The sequence below is a fragment of the Toxorhynchites rutilus genome, chromosome 3 (genome assembly GCF_029784135.1).
Source record: "Toxorhynchites rutilus septentrionalis strain SRP chromosome 3, ASM2978413v1, whole genome shotgun sequence".
NCBI lineage: Eukaryota > Metazoa > Arthropoda > Insecta > Diptera > Culicidae > Toxorhynchites > Toxorhynchites rutilus.
The window spans coordinates 131,180,857-131,203,895 of record NC_073746.1 but is presented as its reverse complement, the minus strand read 5'-3'; the positions used below and the strand labels follow the sequence as shown (position 1 = coordinate 131,203,895).

Below are 23,039 nucleotides of genomic sequence, written 5' to 3'. Positions count from 1 at the left end.
AGGCTTCCCATTTAAATGCATGGGAATCCATGTTTTAATTCACACTGCTGAGCCGCCGCTGATGAATGAATTTGAAGCTCCAATTATATCGCCTCTGTTCAACTTGACAAAGAATAACATCTACTGATTCTACATCTCTCCGGCGTGTACGACAACAGTACGAAGCTGTTTTTTGTTTTGTGTAATCAGTTGGACATCGAGCCCGAAACCGGTCGACTAAAACGGGTAAATTTAAAGTCCTTTTTACGTTTGTAAGAACTATAAGGCTAGGCGCAAATTGAAAAGCGTATAGCGCTCGTAAGCGAACACCAGACTACCAACACGACTCATGCGTGCCACAAATGTAGCGTGGGGGTGCGCATATTGAGTCGCAGTTTGGTGTAAATAACGTGCCACTCGCATACAATGTCTGATCCACACAGAGTTGCGCGATATATTTGTTTACTAACACAACCACCCGACCGGCACAACCATATATTGTCAGACTCCAGGCGCTGCATGATTGTTCACCAACACAACCACCACAACCGGCACGACCAGCACGAGAAACTGTGGTTTAGCCACAGCGTCACGCGACTCGTGTCTCACGAGCGCTGCACCATTTCGCGTCACGTGGCCAATTTGCGCCGTTCTATCTGTTTTCATTAGCCACAAAAACAGGCGCTATATCGCGCCAAGTTACTCGCGCTATACGCTTCTCAATTTGCGCTTAGCCTAATACCAGGGACAGACATACAGCTGTACTTGCGTTGTAAGAGTACAGCGTTGTACAGATACTATCGTACCATGACAGACATACTTTGGTTGTACATTGTACCGTATGTCAAACTGACAATCAGAATTTTCCTAATTTTCACCACATATTTCAATGAAAAAGGTTTTTATTTAGCGTCTTAACTATCAAACACAACAAGCAAGTTTCCAGCCAGAGTTATTAACTCAAGAGAAAGTCAATGAAAAGAATGTTTACCACGTGTTTTGATTCGATTTGTTCATGCTACCCACCACTAACCCTCTATGGCGCTGCGCACAGTACAACTGTAGCCATGTACAGCGGTAAAATAGGTCGGTACAGGTACAGCGATTGTACCGAGTTGCTTGCATGGTTCTAGCGCTGTACATGGTGACAGACATACAATTTTCGAAGTACAACGCAAGTACAGCTGTATGTCTGTCATAAGCATAAGTGTTGTGTCCTGTCGCGTCCCGCGTGTAGAGTGTTGTCCAGAGCAGTGGCGTATATAAAAATGTCACCCCTTCTTTACACTGCCTACAAGGCTTAGGTCGAGCGAGTACGGATAATGCTTCAACACTTCAAATCCTAATTCCTCCGCCTTCGGGCACTGTCTACAGCGCTATTGGCGTTGGTTCATTATCGTGCAACATCGGTAAGAAGGGTTTATTAGCAGTTTAGACATGGGATCTGCTTAAGATGTTAAGGCCACTATGCCAATATGCTGAACTTATGCTGATATCGGTGCTGATCGACTGTCACGCGTGTATCCAAAAACTCCCATAACTCCCATTTTCATTCCTAATGGAATTGATTCATTATTGTGCTCACGTGGCCGAGTGGTTAGCGTCACACATTATCATGCCGGGTTCGATTCCCGTTCTGGTCAGGAACCTTCCTTCAAAGAAATTTCTTCCAACTTGCACTGTTGTCACGCATATTCCAAGGCCTGCCACTCAGAATACATTCAAGGCATGTAATTTGGCATACGAAATTTCAACTGAGTATTGATAATAATGACGGTAGTTAATACCTACTGGGATCCACTGGGATCGTTAGTGCCATTCATGTTCAAGAATGGATTAGTTAGAGCAAACCAAGGAAAGTGAAGTGGAAGGTAAAACGTAATGTCAAAATTGCCGTTCGGACGTATCCCGTAAGTTTGAACTTATTTACATAGATGGTATCCAAACAACACTAAACATTGACTACAGTTTCGCCGGCACGGTTGATTGTCGTTAAGATGGCCGTACACTGTTTGCCCGGAGGTCAAATATTTGATATTTTTTGACAGATAAGGTTTGATTTGATATTTGTACAAACGCTATTTTGTTTGCCACTCTTCAATTTTCAACAGTAGTAAACAATATCAAACACCGAACATGGAAAAAATCAACTGAAATATTCAAGGTAACCTAACCATGTACCGACAGGTTCGAAGAACAGAAAAAATATTTTAGGCATCCAATAATTGAATATTTGCTTGTCGTGTTTTGTGTAGAAAATATTTGATCAGTACACGTTCACCAAATTTTATCTGTCAAAAAGAGTCAAATATTTGGCTTCGGTCAAACAGTGTATGAGCACCCTTATGAACCAGCACAAAAAACAAAGCTGCAAATTATGCGCCAGTGGCGGTACCACGATCAAAGCACTCCCTGAATCTCATTAGCCGAACCAGCTGGCGGAAGCATATGCATAAAGGTTACTAGGTTACTATTTTCAACGACAACTGTTTATTTATTATACTGCTTCAAATACCTTCGACGAAATCAAATGTAACCATACCAACGTAAGTTCTAACATAAACAAATCCAAACTTTTCGTCTTGCCATTCCTCAAACGTCTTTTCTAAATAGTGTAAATTACGAGCCACCTGTTAACTCCATCATCTTGGAGCAAACTATAGCTGTAACCGTCGACCCAGCATGGTAGGTTGATTGGGTCGGATTAACGTACAAAAATCTACCAATTTCAATTTGTCATTTTAAATTTGAGAGTTTGAAACCATCGAATATAATAATTTCATCAGCTTGGATGGTAAACGACTGGACTAAGCGTACCATCGGTACTTCGCGTACTTGCAGGCATAAAATAGACCCCATTCGTGGTCCTGAACTTCCTGTCCAGTAACTTCTATCCCTACCTCCTCGCGATGCCGACTGGGGTACGAGTAACCATAGTGAAGATCGGGTAACCAACCCCGGTGGGATCTTGGCCGTATGCTGACAGGGAAGGAGGCCTATTCGAGCGTCTGTTCACCATGGAGATGCGGCTAATACAGCATCTGTTCCCCATGTCAGGGGCGACTTATCACTGTCTTTGTACGAGCAGGGACTCTAAATAGAGCTGTGGTTTATATTTCAGTGCGAAAAAAGCATATTTGCGTCTCAATTATCCACTTCTGAAATCATTCCCCTCCTCTCATAAAATGCTCTATGTTTTTCTATGTTATGGCATGACATGATTTCTAAGAGCAACACGTTTCGACATGCAACCAAAAGCACAAAACAGTCACGCGCAACCGAAAAGGCAAAGTGTCCCATCGCAAAGCAGGGAAACAAAAGGAAATTGAACGGTGATGACGTGGATTTGAGTTATTTTCTTGGGGGGAACTTCTACCGCACAGAAAAAGTTTTTTTTCAAAATGTGTGCCGAATACGATTTCTTAAAGCTGTTTGTGAAGTTTTCTCCGATTTTTTTTATGCGACTTTTTTTGTGCGGTCCTTATCCCCCGCACAGAAAAAAAGGTTTGCCTGTATATTAAATGGTGTGAGTAAACGAGCGAATAGGATCAAGATGCTGAAACGATAGGTGTTTCGTTTTTGACACTTTCATGACAAGACCTGAGACGATGATGCAAGACGTAGCTTTCAGAATTATTTACTTTTTGTTTGGTTGTGTAGTTATGGTTTCATATCAACTCGCAGAGGAAAATAACCGAAGGAAACCATAAGCAAATATATATTCGTGAAAAATGGTGCACTCTCTTAATCTAATTTATATCTCAAATATCAGCAGTATTGCCACGGTGCCAAATTAGCAACACAAAAGACTACTAATTTGAAAAGTAAACACGAACCTGTTGCAATCATTGTCAACCTCCTTTTGCTCTAGCATTTATGCAAAACCTATTACTTGTAACAGCCCTTTCCAGATCTTCTGGATCTGGTAATCTCCTTCCCGGTATATGCACAGCATTTTTCTCCTCCCTGGGCTAAGTCAGTGGAGCCAGAAAATCACCTAACTACAGTAAAGCGCGAGCAGCTATTTTGCCAACGAATGCATTTGTCACCAAAAGATACGATTTGTTTTGTAAACAAATTAGTTTTTTCACGAGCAATGGCCGAACAGCAATTTTGATATTGCGGTCCACCTGTAGTAGAACGCCTTGAATAGGATAGTGAACGTCGAAGGCGGTTTGTTTTGAGAAAAAGGTTTTCAGTGAGATGAACTGTAGATTGCAGGATATCACAGACAGCTATGGAGAATCATGGATGACACAGCTTTCTCAGTCTATCTGTCATTCAGTCTATCGGAAGAACACACCACGTCCGACGGTAGCCGACTTGTAAACCCGACTGAGACACGAAGCAGCGCTGATTGGGCTTGGGATCAATACATCTAAGATTAAATACATGCTATGACGAGCTCGAGGTGGTAGAGGAGTCTGTCTACCTTGGCTCGTTGATAACAACTGACATCAACAACAGTCGTGAAATTCCAAGACACAGCCAATGGAAGTCGCACCTACTATGGACTCTTCAAATCCTTAAGTTCCAACCAACTCCAACCCCGTACGAGGTGTACCAGATACAAATCTCTAATTCGACCGGTTGTTCTCTATGGGTACGAAGCATGGACAATACTCGAAGAGGACTCACATGCACTTGGTGTTTTTAAACGCCGAGTGCTCAGAACACTCGATGTACAAGAAAATGGAGTATGGAGAAAGAGAATGAACCACGAACTGGCGCAACTCTACGGCGAACCCAGGATCCAGAAAGTCATCAAGGCTGGTCGAGTGCGATGGACAGGATATGTTAAGAGATAGCCGGGTTGCTCTGCAAAGATGGTGTATGAACCCGATAGGAACAAAAAGGAGAGGAGCTCAGCGAGCGAGGTGGTTGGAGCAGAACGTTGAGCAGAACTTGACAAGCGGTCGTGCGGTCGGGAGTTGGAGAACTGCAGCCATGGATCGGGTTTATTAGTGAAACATTGCGAAGAAGATCTAATCTCTCAATGGGATGTAGTATCATTATAAATAAATAAATGAAATCAGCTGAAAGCACACGTGAAGCTTTTGCCGACACCGATTGTACTTGCGCATCGATCGATGCAACATCTCTAGTACGATCAGGAGGAATGGCATATATTCGCAGAGACACAGCTTCCTTTCTTCTAATCTTATCAAAACCAAGGGTCTTGTTATATAAATCTAGTCGATACGAGTTTGGCTCGCTAGCTCCATTTTGCTATTATACATACCACGTAAAGTCGATAGCATCGACCGAGTAAGAGGTATAGGTGCAACTGTCATAATTGAAGTTGTTTGATTTTCTTGCTGCATATCTTCAAAAAAATATATTTGTTTTGGTTTTGGTGTGCGCCTAAATATATGCAATTTGCAACACATGAGTTCGAACAAGAACTCGACTCGATAAGATTATGTCGATTTTCAAAATATAAGATTTTGCTCGATGTGATAGCGATTCGATTTATATAATAATGAATTGTAAAAAATATAAACCAATATTGAACGCTCATTTTAATCAAGCCGTGAGAAATCAGATCAGATTTAGTTGTTTTATTTTATACATGGTTCGTTGGCAGATGGAATAAATTGCATTCATATAATTTTTATGGAATATATTTAGATTCAATTTTGAGAGCGTTTTATATACAACAAATATCTTTCGGTGCTTCCTCCAATATTTAAGCTTTCACTTGATATAACTCAATGCTTCTTCCACGTCTAGTTTAGAACCGAGATAAATTGGACAACGCTGGTGAATTGATGTTGGTACCACATCCAAAATTTCCTTATCCTTACCAGCGCTGGCCTTTCCGCCAGCTTTGGTCACAATGTAAGCCATCGGATTGCACTCGTAGAGCAGACGAAGCTTGCCATTCTTAGCAGCTGCGGTCGCGGGATAGATGAAGATTCCTCCATACTTGATCGTCCGATGCACATCGGCGACCATGCTTCCGACATAGCGAGCTCCGTACGGTTTTCCCTTGGCTGGATCTTTCTTATCCTGTACATAGTTGTACACTGATGGATCCCAAGTTGAGGAGTAACCCTCATTTATCGAATAGATATTGCCCCGTTCGGGTATGCGCATGTTATAATCGGTCAACACAAACTCGCCTATCGATGGATCGTACATAAAACCGTGAACACCTTGACCCAAACAAATCACGATCATTGTGGCGGATCCGTACAGAGCATAACCAGCGGCAACCATTTTGTTACCAGGTTGGAGTGCATCTTCAATCGACGGATCCACTCCTTCATTGGCTTGTCTGTTTGAATAGGAGAGGATCAAATTAGATCGTATAGATTATCAGTTCAACAGTGCATACTTGGTGATGCCAAAAATGGATCCAATCGATACTAAACAATCAATGTTGCTGGAACCGTCTAAAGGATCGAAGGAAACCACGTATTTGCCTCGTTTGTCAGTTTCGATTTCGATCACGTTGTCATTTTCTTCCGACACAAGTAGACACGTGGTGTACGAAGATTTCAGCATGTTGATGAAAATTTCGTTCGATAGTACATCCAACTTCTTAACCTGCTCACCCTGTACATTCGTATCACCGGAGATTCCCTGCCTATATGGGAAAAAGAAGCCTTCAGTTATTTCCTACCAAAATGCAGTATGTTGATACCTACAGTTTAGCGATTCCCGCTTTTCGAACAGCCGAGCTGATAGCCTTGATCGCAGTCTGGATGCAGTTGAGCAGCTGCGACAGATCGCCGGTCGCATGTTTGTGCTTTTTCTGCTCTTGCAGTACAAAACGCGTCAGCGTCATGCAGTTGGAATCGAAGGCTGGTCCACGCTGGGTCATGATTTCGACTAGTGCTGGTGGAGAGACTGAATAATTAGAACTTGAATGGTGCCTAAACTGAAATACATGGAAAGCATGGGTATTTTAGTGTGCAAAGCTTCGATAAAAACGCATCAACTGGACATGCGATTCAAATTACACATTACACATAATCATAAAATTCTTAATACAGTATAAGATGAACAAAACAATTGCTGGAAAATGAAAAAGAAGTGTAGAAAGAATCAATTGTGATCACAATATGAATGCATCTATAAGTTGAAAGCAATAACATAATTCATTACTGTCACAGTAAATTGTTAAAGGCCATTCGATTGATTATCAACAGAACATAATACATTTACACTAAACTTCGTCCCATGCTTCAATTTCAATACATCACACAAGCCTTTATGTTATCAATACAATAGAATATCAACTGAAGGAACTTCAAGGCTCATAATGACAACATACTCGTCATTTTGAAGTATGGAGTGCCAATCACTGCGTGAAGACTGAAATAAACAAGATAGTGTATGAATAGATACATGACTACTAAAATGGTTAGACTTGTTTCAAAAAAATCTCTATTCTTCTGTAGACTCAGTAACTCAGTAGACTCTAAGGCGTTCTCTCAACTAAAACCTCTGTGAATCTTACAATACTCCACAACATATGTGCATTTGAATCTTGAGCGTATTCTATCGTTGGCGGATTGGAATATAAGGTTTAGAATTAGACAGTTAGAATCTGGAATCACTGCTCATTTTATAGCAACGACAGATAGTAGGCGTATCTGAAAACTTTCCACATCAAAATGTTTGGAAAATCTGTGTCTTCAGACGGTAAAAATTTCACGTTGATTCGATGTATTTTGAAAAAATTGTACAGGATGGAAGCCGAGATACGAAATTTTATTTTGAGCACCCACATTAAAAAGCCGGCATGATTATGTACTCAAATCCTTAGTTTTTCCTTTTCCTTTGTGAGAGATCGGATCCCTTCTTAAGAATAAGATGAAATGTAAATACATATTAGATATAAGATAGGTTTAAGAATTGAGTGTGATGAGTGTGATTGAGAGTGTGTCAACATATCCTCATATCCCCTCCTTTTCCTGAAGAAAATATGTCACCCTTCTAAACTCGAGTCGACCGCGAGTAATCGGTTTCCTATATTATTAACATTAGAATTAAGGGAAAATGTATATATATACTAGTAACAATACAGTAAGGAGCAGTGCCACAAATTATCAAAATCTGTTCACGAATGAAGACATTAGCTTTTTCCCAGTGTCGGATGAATTTTCTTCTGTTGAAACTCAACGCCATATCTGTCATAATGAGTATAACACAAGAGTCGAGACGCGTGAACTTTGTCTGGTATATTGAACGAATAGAGCATGAACGAATTTCGGAAAGCCTGCATTCAGGCACTTCCATTACTGTCAATAATTTCAGGTGATTATCACGAACGTTAAGTTGATCCTCATCGCTTGCAGTGAATTTTTATTGAAAACGTGTTTGATTTCCATATTTAGACACAAAGGAATCCGGAGAAGGCAACATTAGCTTTCGTTGAGCGTTGACCGTTGTGCGGTGTTGAGCGGTTGAGCGACATCTTGCGTTGAACGGCGTTGAGCGTTCCGTTTCCGTTTCCGTTTCTTTTTCTTTTTTATACTGTATTATAATGACTTTCAACACCTTTTTGGCTGGCTTGTCACTTCCATTTTTGGAAGAATGTCGGGAGTGAGAATTCAACTCGCGATCTTTACCGTGAAGGGTACGGTCCGTTCCCGTTTCCGTTTCCGCTTTATATGATCTTTTACTATCGCCATTTCGCTCTAACACGATCTTAGTTTCTAACACTTTCTTTATCTAACTCCATTTCACTAACTCCATTTTCGGTCTCCTAGGGCGGTTTTCAATGCACCGGAAGCCACCGGAATACGATATTCGACTTCCGTTGTTTAAGCCCTTCCATCCAATACCCATATCGTAGGGGTTTTATATGATTGCTAGTCATGTATAGCCAGTATCATTAAACCGGTAATCAAAACAAGATTATGTTCGTTTTTCGCTCGTCTGTTATTGTCACTCATTGCCCATATAATTGGGGTGTACGCCATTTCTGGCCAATCGGGAGTAGATTCATAAAATATAGCTAGAGTTATACCATACATCTCATTGCCAATGTCGCGAAAAACAAGAATTTTGTATAATAAATGGCTATCCTTTACCATTAATCGATTTTACTCTCAATTAGTTGACGTTGAATTTTATGCTTTGATTTTCACTAACACGCAATGATGTTCAATTTCGACGTTACGAATATCATGGCGAAAATGAATATGCAAATGAAAAATGAACTTTATGGCAAGCTGATGTTGATGTTCATTGCACTGGTGTTCATTGATAGTGTTGTTCCATATTTATCGACTCTCGCTTGAGCAGTAGGTTGTCAATACAAGGCAGGCTGAAATTCGCCGTATTTGAATGCCGTGAACGTGAATATTTTCGGCACTGGTAAGGAGTTCGGCTCCTTTAAACCTATGTAACTGAGCCTGTAAAAATAAACGATTTAAACAAAAAAAAATGTACTCAAATCGCTAAATTGCTGAAGGTGTCTAAATCAACCATGTTTGCAAGGATGCCAGGTGATTTTTTCAAATGTCTCAAAACATTAAGGACCACAAAGAAATCTGTAAGACACACGCCTGGGACCGCATGTTATGGGGCAAACTTGTACGCTTCATTTGTTCCGATTCCACGAATGAGATCATTTCCTTTGGTGTGGATGAGACGAAGGCGAGCCATCGGTAGGCCTTTTAGATTCTTGGTAGACCAAGGATTTAACCATCAAGTGTAGAAAACACGGGTTATTTCGTTATCCATCCGTAACAGACGGAACGCGTAACACGAGAAAACTCGTGAGCGGTCCTTCATGTGTTAAGGGGGGACCCCGGTCTGGAAAATCAAAAAAATCGATTTTTATTTGCATTTTTGGGAAGCCTATGCCCTATGAAATGTTGTCCTAAAAGGATTTTTCGATATTTGATTTCGTTGCAAATCTACAGCCAAAAGTATCTACGGATCCAGCAACAGCGTAATAATCATTGTTCGTACACTCAAAAAATGGAAAATGCATCTTAAAACATACTTTAACACTAGATTGCCCAAGCAAGTAATTTTGACTGCTTTTCAATTACAATTTGAAAAATAATTATGAAGTAATTTCTTTATAAAATTTGTTTAAGAAATTATGCCATAATGTGTCATCTCATTTTTTTTTAATTGAAATTGAATAGCCTTCAAAATGACTTGCTTGGGTGATCTAGTGTTAAATAATAACCAAAATACCCGAACCCTTCACTTTAATCCTAACATCCGAAAAAAAAAACACGAAAATTCATTATTTTCCGACCATACCAAAACAAGTTCATACCAGTTCTGAAAAACAACCTTTCGTCTGGAATTGATGTCAACATCTAGTTCAGTTATCCTATGAGCCACGGGTTACAGTACGTGGTCTTTGGTGAGATTAAAACCGATATATACTGGCAAACAAATCTACAAAAAGTGATTTCGTATGAATAAAACAACATTTATCACATACTTACTTCGTAATTATCAAGTGTGCTCATGAGCATACTACCTTAATTCGTTTTGATATCATATCCGATTCATGTTTAATGCTACTATCTAGTGCTCAAAGTTAAACGCCTGAAATGTGAAATGAAATGTAATGTACCTCGATGTTTTTGTCGTCAAAAATCATCATAATTGCACTCTCTACCCAAAAAAAAACGAACGGATCACAAAACGGACAAGCAAAGCGTTATTTTGAAACCAAACCTAAACAATCAGTTGACAGATATTTGACAAAATAAAAACTATTAGGCTGTCAAAAAAGTTCTGCGGTATTTCCGCGAGGTGTCGTTGTAAGCGCGTAGTGCTAGTTGTATTCATTGTATCGAGTCATACTACAGCTTGTTGGAAAGGTATTTTTGCGCGCTATAATATAGTCCTCGACAGTGTTTTGTTTGGTTAAGTCGTTCGTGAGTTATAGTGTTGCAAATATGGAGCAAAATAAAGAGAAAATCCGACATATTTTACAGTACTACTATGACAAAGGCAAAAATGCATCTCAAGCTGCCAATAAAATTTGTGCAGTTTATGGACCCGATACAGTTTCCATTTCCACCGCACAACGATGGTTTCAACGTTTTCGTTCTGGTGTAGAGGTCGTCGAAGATGCGCCACGCTCCGGAAGGCCTGTCGTCGAAAATTGCTACAAAATCGCCGAATTAGCCGAGAAAGATCGGCATAGTAGCAGCCGTAGCATCGGCCAAGAGCTGGAGATAAGTCATCAAACCGTTATTAACCATTCGAAGATGCTTGGATTCACAAAGAAGCTCGATGTATGGGTGCCTCACACGTTGAAGGTAGCACTCATGAAGAAGAGGCCATCTTTGATAAACAGAGTCCGCATTGTCTTCCATCAGGACAACGCCAGGTCAGACACTTCTTTGGTGACGCGCCAGAAGCTCCGGGAGCTCGGATGGGAGGTTCTTTTGCATCCGCCGTATAGTCCGGACCTTGCACCAAGTGACTACCACCTGTATTTGTCCATGGCGAACGAGCAGAAGTCAAAAGTTAGCCACAAAAGAGGCCTGTGAAAATTGGCTATCCGAGTTTTTTGCCAATAAGGAAGCAGGCTTCTATAACAGGGGTATTATGAAGTTGGCATCTCGTTGGGAACAAGTCATCGAACAAAACGGCGCATATTTGACTTAAAACAGATGATTGTAACTAATTTTATGAACAAATGAAAATTAAAAAAAAAACCGCAGGACTTTTTTGACAGCCTAATATGTTTGAAATTCGAACATGCGTTAAAATGAAATTAATAAGGTACGATTGTTTAGGTTTGCCTAGGCGACACACTTGACAAATGCTGTTTTATTCATACGAAATCAGCTAAACTTCCATTTTCGAAAAGTAAATACTTCGTTTTTACTTTTATTCATACCAAACGTAGTAAAAACTCAATCTCACTGCTCGACATCTCGATTGAAGTAAAGTTAAGCTGAATTTTGTTTTTATTAAAATAGTCTAATATTTCCCAAACATTCTCAGTCCATGGGAGCATTTCTCCAACCTAACCAATTCCAAGCCTTGTTCCACTTGCTGTGAAAATTTTCATGGGAGCATTCAAATTTAAGGGAGGACCTCGGTCTGGAAAGTCGAAAAAATATAATTTTTGTTTTTTGCATATTTAGGAAGCTTATGCCCTCAGAAATGTTGTCCTAAAAGGATTTTTCGATATTTGATTTCGTTGGAAAGTTACAGCCAAAAGTATGAGGTCACCTCAAGGGATATAGTATTGTACGAATTTTTAAACGCGTTTTTCTCGAAACCATGTTTTTTCATCTGGTGGTATCAATATCTCAGGATCTACTGGACCGATTTGGCTGATTTTTTTTATGAGCACGTAAAAACGAATTATCTAAAGCGTTACATAGCTGTTTATTGATATCTAATTTTTTCGATTTTTTATGAGCTTCTAAACAGCGATTTTTCATAAAAAATAGTTCTTTTTTAACAAAAAATGCCCGCCATTTTAAAAATTTCTCGAATTTTTAAAAACCCCTATGTAACGCTTTAGGTGTTGTCCTAGAGGTTCAAAATATTCATTGGAATTCGTTTTGTGACACTCCGTTGCTTCAGAACCGATACCACCAGCAAGGTACCGATTTTTAGACAATATCTACGCATCCAGCTGTCAACAGTGTAATAATCATTATTCGTGCACTCGAAAAATGGAAAAGACCTCTTCAAATATACCTTAAACAATAACCAAAATACCCGAACACCTAAATTTTTTCCTAACATCCGAAAAAAAATCACGAATATTCATTTTTTTCGACCTTCCAGACAGGGGTCCCCCCTTAACCGAATACATCAGATAGCAATCTCATGCTCCATATGTTCTTTTTTATGTTTTTTTTGCAAAATGTTCAAATTCCATGAGAATTTTTTGAATTAGCAATCGATCGTTTTGGCGCGGATGCCAAAGAGTACACATGTTGTAAATATTAAAACCAATCTTGGAACCGACATATCAGTGATTGTTTTTGTCCGTTTTATCAGCTGGAGCCGCTATCGGGAGAGGTGAAACTTTATATGAACACAATCTCGACATGATTGCCCCCTATGTAAAATGTGACGTTATAATTCCTTCACTATTAGCATCAGAATGTGCGTTTGTTTTGAATGATAATTATATATTTTGACTTGTGTAAATAATAATTATGAGTCGCACTATTAGTTACAGCTACGCTTACAGATTTAAATTCATGCATTTCTTTCTTTCTGTGCCGGTATTATACAATGTATCAAACCCTACAATCAATGACAAAGGTCATTATCGTGAAAGTCAAGCTGTCAAATAGTACGAATACAACGAACGAAGTTGAATGAATAGCGATCAAAACATAGAATCACAGTGTGACAACAAGAAACAGCGGTTTTCCACGATACACAATGCTAAAAATAAATATTTCCGCCAGACCGGCTTTTCGTTGGTCCTCTCTACGATGAAATGATGGAATGATAATGACAAACCATCATTTAATTTTGGAAGACAATTGTATCAAATGCTGCACTGGCGTTCAATAGTGTTGTATACAGATCTTGCACCTCCCAAAAAACCCAACATATGTTCAACACTAAACTGTTCAAGTCAATTCTTCCTTTCACTTCGCTGCTTACCCTGCGATTTTTATTCAAATAATTATGTAATAGTTATACCTTCAAACGAGTAATAACAGGTAAATTTGATTATCTGTCTATCACTTTCACTTCCTCTGCGATACACTGCTACAAGCAACAGTCACCCAAACAGCGCGGCTGTACGACAAGACGGCCAAAGTCAAACTGGGTTTGAAACAAGTTCAAACTCTGAACGTAATCGTTATTTCGTTTCGGCAGACTTGTTTGCGCATTTTGATTCTAACAGGTCCGGTTTTTCGGCATCGTATCAGTGCTTCTATTACGTATTTTCGTGTTAGCTACAAATTTGTTACTAATATTTCAGTGACGTGTTCCTCATGACGATTTTGTAAAAAAACTTCTTGTCTACCCGTGTTCGAGACATCCCGTTCATCGACGTCTATTTGTGGCTAGAAGCCGAGCCCCCTTATCGCTTAGTTAGACTACATTTTACAGCCAAACAGAGATAATCTTTATCTGTGAAACGCAGCATTATTGAGTATCAGGTCTAATACCACTAATGACTTAGCAACTGTAATCTTCAGTACATGTTTATTCGTATTATCTCGTGAAAGGAAAATTACACACATGCAATCGGAAGTGAGTAAATACAGTTGGTCAGAGTAAACAGTGGAGTGCTTGGGGCCTGCGTCATAGCATATTCACATGTTCACAGCAGCATAATTTTAATTTGCATGGCGATTTATCTTTTCGATTTTTTGTTTTGCAATCAAAAACATCGAGGAGATAGGTACATCTTTACAAACAGTTAATATCATTCATGTTCGCTCTCTCGATGTCATATCGAAGAAGTTGAAGAACCACTTTCCGTTCTGGATGCCGACCATCTTCATCCTGCTTTTGAGGTAACAATCAGTCTCAGCATTTGTAAATATTCCGGATGAACCTGGATCTACAACTTGCTCAAAAGTTACATAGTTGATTTTATCCCATTGCAATATTTCGCACGACCTACTAACAGTTGTCGAACGTACAACCGCTATTTATACAAACGCTACTGCATACGGAAGATTTACGCAGACATCCTCGAGATTTTTGAAAATTTGTGACTTCAAAACGCAACTTTTTGCAACTCACTTTAGAAGTGCGTTCAATGATACGATATTGTCGGGATTCCAAATCTAAGACGCCTGTAGAGAAACACCTAGAGATGTATGCTAACTGAGAAATCTCGAAGTCTCACCAGATCAGGTGAAAGTTGCCATAAATAAATTGAGGTGTTCAATATCTAGTCCGGATGGCATTCCCCTCTACATCCTCAAAAAATTTTGCGATGAGTTGATTTGTCCACTCACCGCTCTCTTCAATATCTAATTAAGGTAACGCTGCTTTCCCACAAGTTGGAAGACGTCAATTATGTTTCCTGTGCTTAAAAAGAAGCTCGACAAAACGTTGAGAACTACACAGAGGAATAACTCCACTTTGTGGCTGTTCCAAGGTTTTCGGAATTTTATTCAATGACTTACTTTTCGACTCCTGCAAGAAAAATACTGCCACCGATCAACATGGTTTTTACCCCAAAAGATCAACAACCACGAACCTGGTTCGGTTTGCCTGGTTTTGCATAATTAACATTGATGCTGGTGCTCAAGTCAACACCGCCTACACAGACTTAAAACCAGCCTTTGATAGAGTTGACTACGGAATATCGGTGTCTCCGCGGATCTTGTCAGCAGGTTTGAATCGTACCTCACGCATCGTATGCTTGAGGTTAACATTGGGTAGGAAAGTTTGGAACAATTTCCGAGCCTTGCCACGAGGGAGCAATCTGGGTCTCTTGCTATTCTCAATTTTGATTAACGAGCTTTTAATCGTGTTTCTACCGGGCTGCCGATTGTCGATGACGTCACAATTTACTTGGTCATCAGAAGCTTTGAAAACTGCCATGCTTCACAACTGCTAAGCATTCACAAATGTAATGTTATTACGTTTCACCGCAAGCTCAATCCGATAACATACAATCATTCAGTTGACGGACAGTCTCTCGATCGTGCCCCTATAGTTCGTGATCTTGGCGTTATCTAAAACTCAGCATTTACCTCTAGTTTGCACTACAACGACATGATCTCTAAAGCCAACCAACAGCTGGGATTTCTGTTCAATATATCCCGAGAAATTGAGGACACACTTTGCCTCCGGTCTCTATACTGCACTTCGATGAGATCAATTTTAGAATCAAATTCTCGAGTATGGTGCTCATATCAGTCAACGTGGACCGTTAGGTACAAGGGAAACTTGTGAGATATGCCCTTCGTCTTCTTCCGTGGCGAGATCCTATGAACCTTCCCCGATACGAAGATCGATGCCAATTGCTGGGACTGCAAACATTGCAGCAGAGAAGGAACATTACTCAAGCTGTGTTCATTGCAAAAAAAAAAATTATCGGAGAAGTTGACGCACCCGAATTTTTAATTTTTTCAATATTTACGCTCCTGAACGATTGTTTCGTCAACAGAATTTTCTGCTGCTCGAGCCGCAGAACACTTTACACGGCCTCCATGAAACTGTGCGCTTCATTTCGGCTAGTTTCAACGAAGTCGAATTCGTCCATTTCGATTTTGCCTCTACTGCGTCCGCATTTAAGCACCGACTCCAGGAACTGAATAGGTACCACTGACAACGAGAACCGCTTTGGACAAGGACCCAGTTCCCACTCAGTTACGTTTGTTTTTTACGATCTGACTACAGTGTATGCGTAGGGTTATTTTATTTACTTTTGTTATTTTCTATGTTGTGTTCAAAACGTACTGTTCGTTTAAATATATAGTGTTTGTAAATTCTGTAAGAAGATGTGGGTTTTTTACGCCTTTTCTGGTATTCCCCAATCATGTTTTCATTGTGTTTTGGAGACACATACCGGTCAGCTGAAATCCAAGCGGGTATAGCACTACCCACAGCTTGCATGTATCTACAATGACGATTTCTGCAGTGGAATGGCGACAACATAATTTTATCAGCTACTATCCGGCAATTTTTTTACAATACTGATTTGGAACAATTTTCATGATGGACATTCTTTTTGATTATAATGCTTTTTCGCTTGACTGACTATTGGTATTTCTAGAAGAGAATCGTTATGACTTTGAAACTCATCGGAGTTCTGAACAATCAATAACCCTAAGGATCTTCACTCAAGTTTCATATATCTGAAGGTAACTATTCCTCGTTGTGCTAGAGCATAGCAAACATGAAAACGACCTTTGATAATATATAAGTATTCTACACCTAATGAGTACAATTGATGACATACTTAATTTTTGACCATGAAAACTCCCAAAAGCGACAAAATCATTGCATCGCAAAACTGATTGGGAATTGAACAAAAATACCTATTCTTCCGTAATGTTGCGAGCGACGTAAGCGCCAAACTTGACATTTTACTTTTTTGTTATAGACCGATAAAGAATACCAAACACTGGTCGGACTCGATTATCCGGACTATTTTATTGACATAGGACTATGTCTTTGATTTCTATATAGGGGAGTAACTCTACGAAAAATGTAGCGGTTTATTAGGAGTTTTCAAACGCATATTACTCAGTATGGTTATTGCGACATATTTTGTGTTATATATCATTAGACAGGAAATTTGTCCAATTTTTTTTTTGTCTGAAACATGAACAGTGAATACAGTAAATAAAGTAAACAATTTGACGATTTAATTGGGTATGTTTTCTTTCGATTGCACTATCCACTCGCTTCCTCCCGACGGAACGAGCAATCTTTTTGCCTATCTTCGGGCATTAGCTCATAGTGTGAGTTGATGCGTAAAATGAATTATTCTCCATTTACCGATAATAGGCATTAATTTTATATTATACTAGCTAGCTAGCATATTATACCCTGCCACACTTTGCTGTAGTACATTGTGTTTGCATGGTTGAGTTGAATTTTTAATTTTTTTTTATGTTGTAACAACAATCCTAGTTGTGTTTGGTTGTTTTGTATATTGTATCATAGTTTGAGCTCAATCGGTTCCGCACTTTTCGAGATTTTAACGCGCACACAAACGAACAGAAAATTTATATATAGATGATGATAGATGAGGGAAATCGATAAATTTGAAATCACTCCGAAACACAATTTCAGTTCATGATTTTGTCAAACACGTGGAAAAAAGATGTTTCCATCACATAGAACACGTATCCATTACTGAATAGTCGATTTTCATTAGAAGCTCTATTTCAGAAACGCACTCTGGTCATATATAAAATCATTTTTCTTCCAATTTTCCAATTTTTTATGCCGTAACAACACTCCTCGAAGTGGTCTGTATATTGTGTACAACTTTGAGCTCAATCGGTTTCCAACTTTTTATGTTTTTGACGCGTACTGCCATACAAATGAAACACGAATTTCTGCATTACTCGAGAATTAATCAAACTCGAAATTTGGCACCTGGAGGTTCTAGGGTGCAATAAATGTTTCTATGGTAGTTAGACACTTCACTCCCCTCTCTAGGGGGGGGGGGGGTTCCGGCATACAAATGAAAGACAAATTTCTGCATCACTCGAAAACTAATCAAGAAAATACCAAATTTGGCTTGCGAAGGTTTTAGGGGACACAAAACGTTTCTATGGCGAATAGACACTCCTCCCATCTCTATTCTATCGTATTTTCTGTATCAAACATTTATTCCATGTAACGGAGAAACATGTTATTTGCAAGTGGTTGAAAAATCTTGAACGACAATTGTGTCTGAAAATAATCTGATATTATAATGATGAGATTTGGTAGAAGTACTAGGAATTTTTTAGTAGAATGGAAATTCAACGGGGTCGATTAGAAGGTCAATCAATGAACAGTTCTGCGATTGGAGTCATGAACTTGCGCTTAGTGAGAAAACGTGAATGTGTGAAGGTATGATAAGAAAAAACAAATTTTGGGAAGTTTGCCGAGTCAGCTAGTATGGTTTATAAATATGATTATTCAAACAATATTGAACGTAGCTAGGTAGAGGAGGGGGCTGTAATAGAAGTTGTTCCATACAAATAGTTTCGAATATCCGTAATAAATTATATATGCTGAAAATTCCGAATTTAAATAAATTAAAATGTAATAACTAAACATACCTAATATGACAATTAAAAATTGATGTAGCTAGGATGAGTAGGGTCCGTTTAATATGTTTAAATCCGCTTATACACAGTGTATCATATATAATATGATCATTCGAATAATCATGGATGACAGCGCCAGTGCGCCAGTGTGTGGTTAGCGTAACAGCCTCAAAATCCGATCGTCCTGGGTTCGATCCCAGCTGGCGTCGTTGGAATTTTGCGAGGCAAAAAATCTCTGGTCACGTCTTTCTTCGGAAGAGAAGTAAAAGAAGCTGGCCCGGCTCTAAGTTGTTGAGTCTGATAGGTAGAAACAGGTGGAGTCACCTCCCTGATATCGGCGATTGGCACTGAACTGGCGGAAATAGGCAGACAAAAAATAAGCAAAGATAAAAAAATAATGTTGCAAAGAATACAAAATAAGTGATAAGCCTTTGAATTTTCTTGGATAGTCCATTGATTTATTAGATTCTCAAAAGATGTCTAATTAGCAACTCTATATGTTACGATATTATAGCTTAATAGATTCAATAAAATTTGTTTGGCAAATGATTATTTATTTTTTTATTTGAAATTAATGACTAATTATGTGCATTGGAGTGCCAATGAAAATGGTTATCTCAAATTTACGAGTGGGACTTATTTACTATTGTCGCAAAGTCGCCAAAGCTTGAGTTTTCTGAAAAAACGTAGAATCACTAAACAGGGGAGTGCATGAAATCGGAGTTTTGAAAAAAATTGCATGAAACGTCGAAATCTACTGTCATCTCGATTTTTTTTGTCATCTAAAGCCCGAAATTCGATTTTTGATAATATTCCTTGAATGGTTTTACGGTTTTTAAAAAACTGAAACTTTGACGGCTGTGCGACACTAGTAAATAAAGTCCGATTGTCCGATTGTACTTTAATGTGCATAATATGCATCAAAACAAAAATTAAACATTTTTCTCTAGAATATAATATTTTTACGTAATTCTCGCAGCAGGAATTTTATTTTCAATGTCAATCCGGTTTCCTTAGCCCAAGTAACAACTTTTCCGATTCCACATAAGGCTGTTTCATTTGAAACCCAATTTTCGAACTTTTCATCTTCATCAACCTGATGTAGTTCCAAAACTGATGAAGCATTCGCACCCTCGGCAGTCGGAAAAGTAATTTTCATCATCGTAGAAATATATATTTTTTCATCTGTATTATAGTGTTTTTTCAACTCATTTGGCTGGTTCGTCACTTTTACTTCCATTTTTGGAATAATGTCGGGAGTGAGAATTGAACTCGTGACCTTTACGTGAGAGGCATGGATGTTACCACTACGCCAGATCGCCTCCTCGTAGAAATATGTGTTTGGACGCAAAACGATGTTGACTACGCCATCGTCGATCAGGGCCTCAAACTCCACATCCTCGTCGTGCACGGTATTGTACTGGTCAATCAATTTCTTCAGAAACTAACGTATGCATTCTGTTACAACCGATATCAGTATTTTCCATGATTTGACAATGGCATCAGCCGGTTCTCGCTCCAAGCTTCGGCTACCCAAAACATAGCATTCCTAATGTTGATTCGCTTACCGATGTCATCGAACTCTCCTTGGCATCCGAGAAGCTCACGCATAAGCTTTTGCTTGTAGTAGGACTTGACCATTTGAATAATATTTTGATTCATAAGCTGTAACAAGGCGATGAATTTTTTTTTCGATTTTCAAAACATTACCCCTCCCCCGGGGGTCACCAGGCAATTTCTGGCTACGACAATGTAATCTACAAGAAAAATCAGTGCAAATTATAGTTGTTTTACGTTTTCTGTGAGATTTTCTTTTAATTTTTTTTTATGATTCGATTATCCGGAAAATTTGGTTCAACATCCCGGATAATCGAGTCCGACCTGTACTTCCAAAAAACTGCGAAGTTTCAAAAAAATGTGAAAAAATAAGTCCGTAAAAATTTAAAAACAGAGTGACGTAAACGCTACTCCACGTTGACTATGATGCGGTTAATTTTTGGTCTGATCTCATCAAATATCTAAATTCATAAAATCATCGCATTTCTCCCCAATAGAAATGCGGTTATTTCAGGCATCAAGGGACAAAGCTTCTTCACGATGTTTCTTTTCCTCGACTGCTCAATTCTTCTTTCGAATGAATTGAAGCGGAGCTTTGATTGAAGGGCAAACGTCGGCTAGCATAGCTTAATATTACAGCTTTTTTTTCCAAAAACCAAGCCGTCGGTAATGTTTTCTATCAAGTGCACACATTTTGTACAGATCTTATGTTTGTAGTATACGCGTATGCTGATTGTACATGAAATTTTAAAGAAAAGCCTCGCACTGAAAATTCTTCCCTCTGGCGCTTACGTCAAAATGCGAGATTACGGCAGTGTTGTTGTTTGATTCACAAGTTAGACCTTGGAAGAAATTCTGAATAAGATCTATCGTAAATGCTTCTTTTTCATGCCTGCACACAAATCATTTGATTATATTCTTTTATTCGGGCTAGAACTAAAGCGCTTAAACAGTGTTATACTTATGACAGACATACAGCTGTACTACCGTTGTACTTCGAAAATTGTATGTCTGTCACCATGTACAGCGCTAGAACCATGCAAGCAACTCGGTACAATCGCTGTACCTGTACCGACCTAATTTACCGCTGTACATGGCTGTAGTTGTACTGTGCGCAGAGCCATAGATGGTTAGTGGTGGGTAGCATAAACAAATCGAATCAAAACACTTGGTAAACATTCTTTTCATTGACTTTCTCTTGAGTTAATAACTTTGACTGGAATCTTGCTTGTTGTGTTCGATAGCTAAGACGCTAAATAAAAACCTTTTTCATTGAAATATGTGGTGAAAATTGGAAAAATTCTGATTGTCAGTTTGACATACGGTACAATGTACAATCAAAGTATGTCTGTCATGGTACGATAGTACCTGTACAACGCTGTACTCTTACAACGCAAGTACAGCTGTATGTCTGTCCTTAGTATAATACTTATGACAAACATACAGCTGTACTTGCATTGTACTTCGAAAATTGTATGTCTGTCACCATGTACAGCGCAAGAACCATGCAAGCAACTCGGTACAATCGCTGTACCTGTACCGACCTATTATACCGCTGTACGTGGCTACAGTTGCACTGTGCGCAGCGCCATAGACGGTTAGTGGTAGGTAGCATGAACAAAGCGAATCAAAACACTTGGTATACATTCTTTTCATTGACTTTCTCTTGAGTTAATAACTCAGATTGGAAACATATTTGTTGTGTTTGATAGTTTAGACGCTAAATAAAAACCTTTTTCTTTGAAATATTGGTGAAAATACAATGCAATATATTCAAATTTCTGATTGTCAGTTTGACATGCGGTACAATGTACAACCAAAGTATGTGTGTCATGCTATCGTGGTACCTGTACAACGCTGTACACTTACAACGCTAGTACAGTTGTATGCCTGTCCATGGTATTAAATGGTGGGAGCTGGGCAGTGGTTGAATGAGAGAGCGCATACGAGTCCTTGCTAGTTTCCCGATTTTTTCGAATATATTTGTTACTTACATAGCAAGCTAGGGTCGTGCTCGTGTTGTATCAATTAGTCCTCTCCGTTGAACTCTGTGTTTGTCGTCAGGATCCCAGACGTGTAATCATTCTCAAGTCGTCTTCGATCTAGTCGAGTAATTATCCACGCTGTGTTCCTCTGTTCTCTGACGCTGGAATTATTACTGAAATAAAGTTTTTTAACCGGATTGTCAACCGATATTTTCACGATATTTCCGGTTGAATGCAATCTACTGGCTTTCGCAAGAATTCTCTCTGAACAAAAGAATAAAAACAATAAGAAGGATGATGTCAAAGACACGACAGCATTGTTAATGTAGAACTACGAAATTATTGCATTCAGTTTTCCTATTTATCACATTACAGTATTTTTGTCACATTACAGCATTACATTGATTAACAGAATAAATTGACCACTCATCTTTTTTCATTTCTTTCGTTTTTCTGGTTGAAATAAAAAGTACACACATCGTTAAACACAGGCTTTCGATTTCGCATCGGACTGTCTGTCGTCGCATCGAAGCGCATGGTTTCAGCAGCAGGATGAATTTGAAACAGCCTTTCATAAGCAAGACGAACAAGGCCAAACGGCTCAAATTGTCCAAGTAGCACGCTGATAAACCGCTGGAGTACTAGAAAACGATGCTGTGGACAAACGAATCCAACTTCGAGCTTTACAATCGAAAGAGGCCAGTTCGTGTGTGGCGGAAGTCGATTGCAGAGCTGCAGGAGCGTCTCATCCAAGGGACGATCAAGCAAGGAGGGGGCAACGTGATGGTGTGAGGCTTGGTGAAGATTAACGGAATCATGACGGCAGAGTCGTACTGCAACTTCCTGCGTTAAAATC

The 23,039-nt window shown here is 39.2% G+C and overlaps 1 protein-coding gene across 3 annotated transcripts; it reads right to left on the bottom strand.

Moving 5' to 3' along the window:
* Positions 1–5,587: 5,587 nt before the first annotated feature.
* Positions 5,588–13,814, bottom strand: LOC129775461 (fructose-1,6-bisphosphatase 1). 3 transcript variants are annotated; one of them, XM_055780233.1, is made up of 5 exons: positions 13,600–13,813; positions 7,262–7,302; positions 6,633–6,822; positions 6,320–6,571; positions 5,588–6,259 (listed from the first exon to the last, which is right to left on the bottom strand). In XM_055780233.1, the coding sequence occupies exons 2-5, from the start codon at positions 7,266–7,268 to the stop codon at positions 5,677–5,679; spliced, it is 1,032 nt and encodes a 343-aa protein (XP_055636208.1). In that variant the 5' UTR covers positions 7,269–7,302; positions 13,600–13,813; the 3' UTR covers positions 5,588–5,676. The 3 variants fall into 3 exon arrangements, with proteins under 3 accessions (XP_055636208.1, XP_055636210.1, XP_055636209.1); XM_055780235.1 differs by lacking the exon at positions 7,262–7,302 and having other exon boundaries at positions 6,633–6,834; positions 13,600–13,814; XM_055780234.1 differs by lacking the exon at positions 7,262–7,302 and having other exon boundaries at positions 13,600–13,811.
* Positions 13,815–23,039: the final 9,225 nt, after the last annotated feature.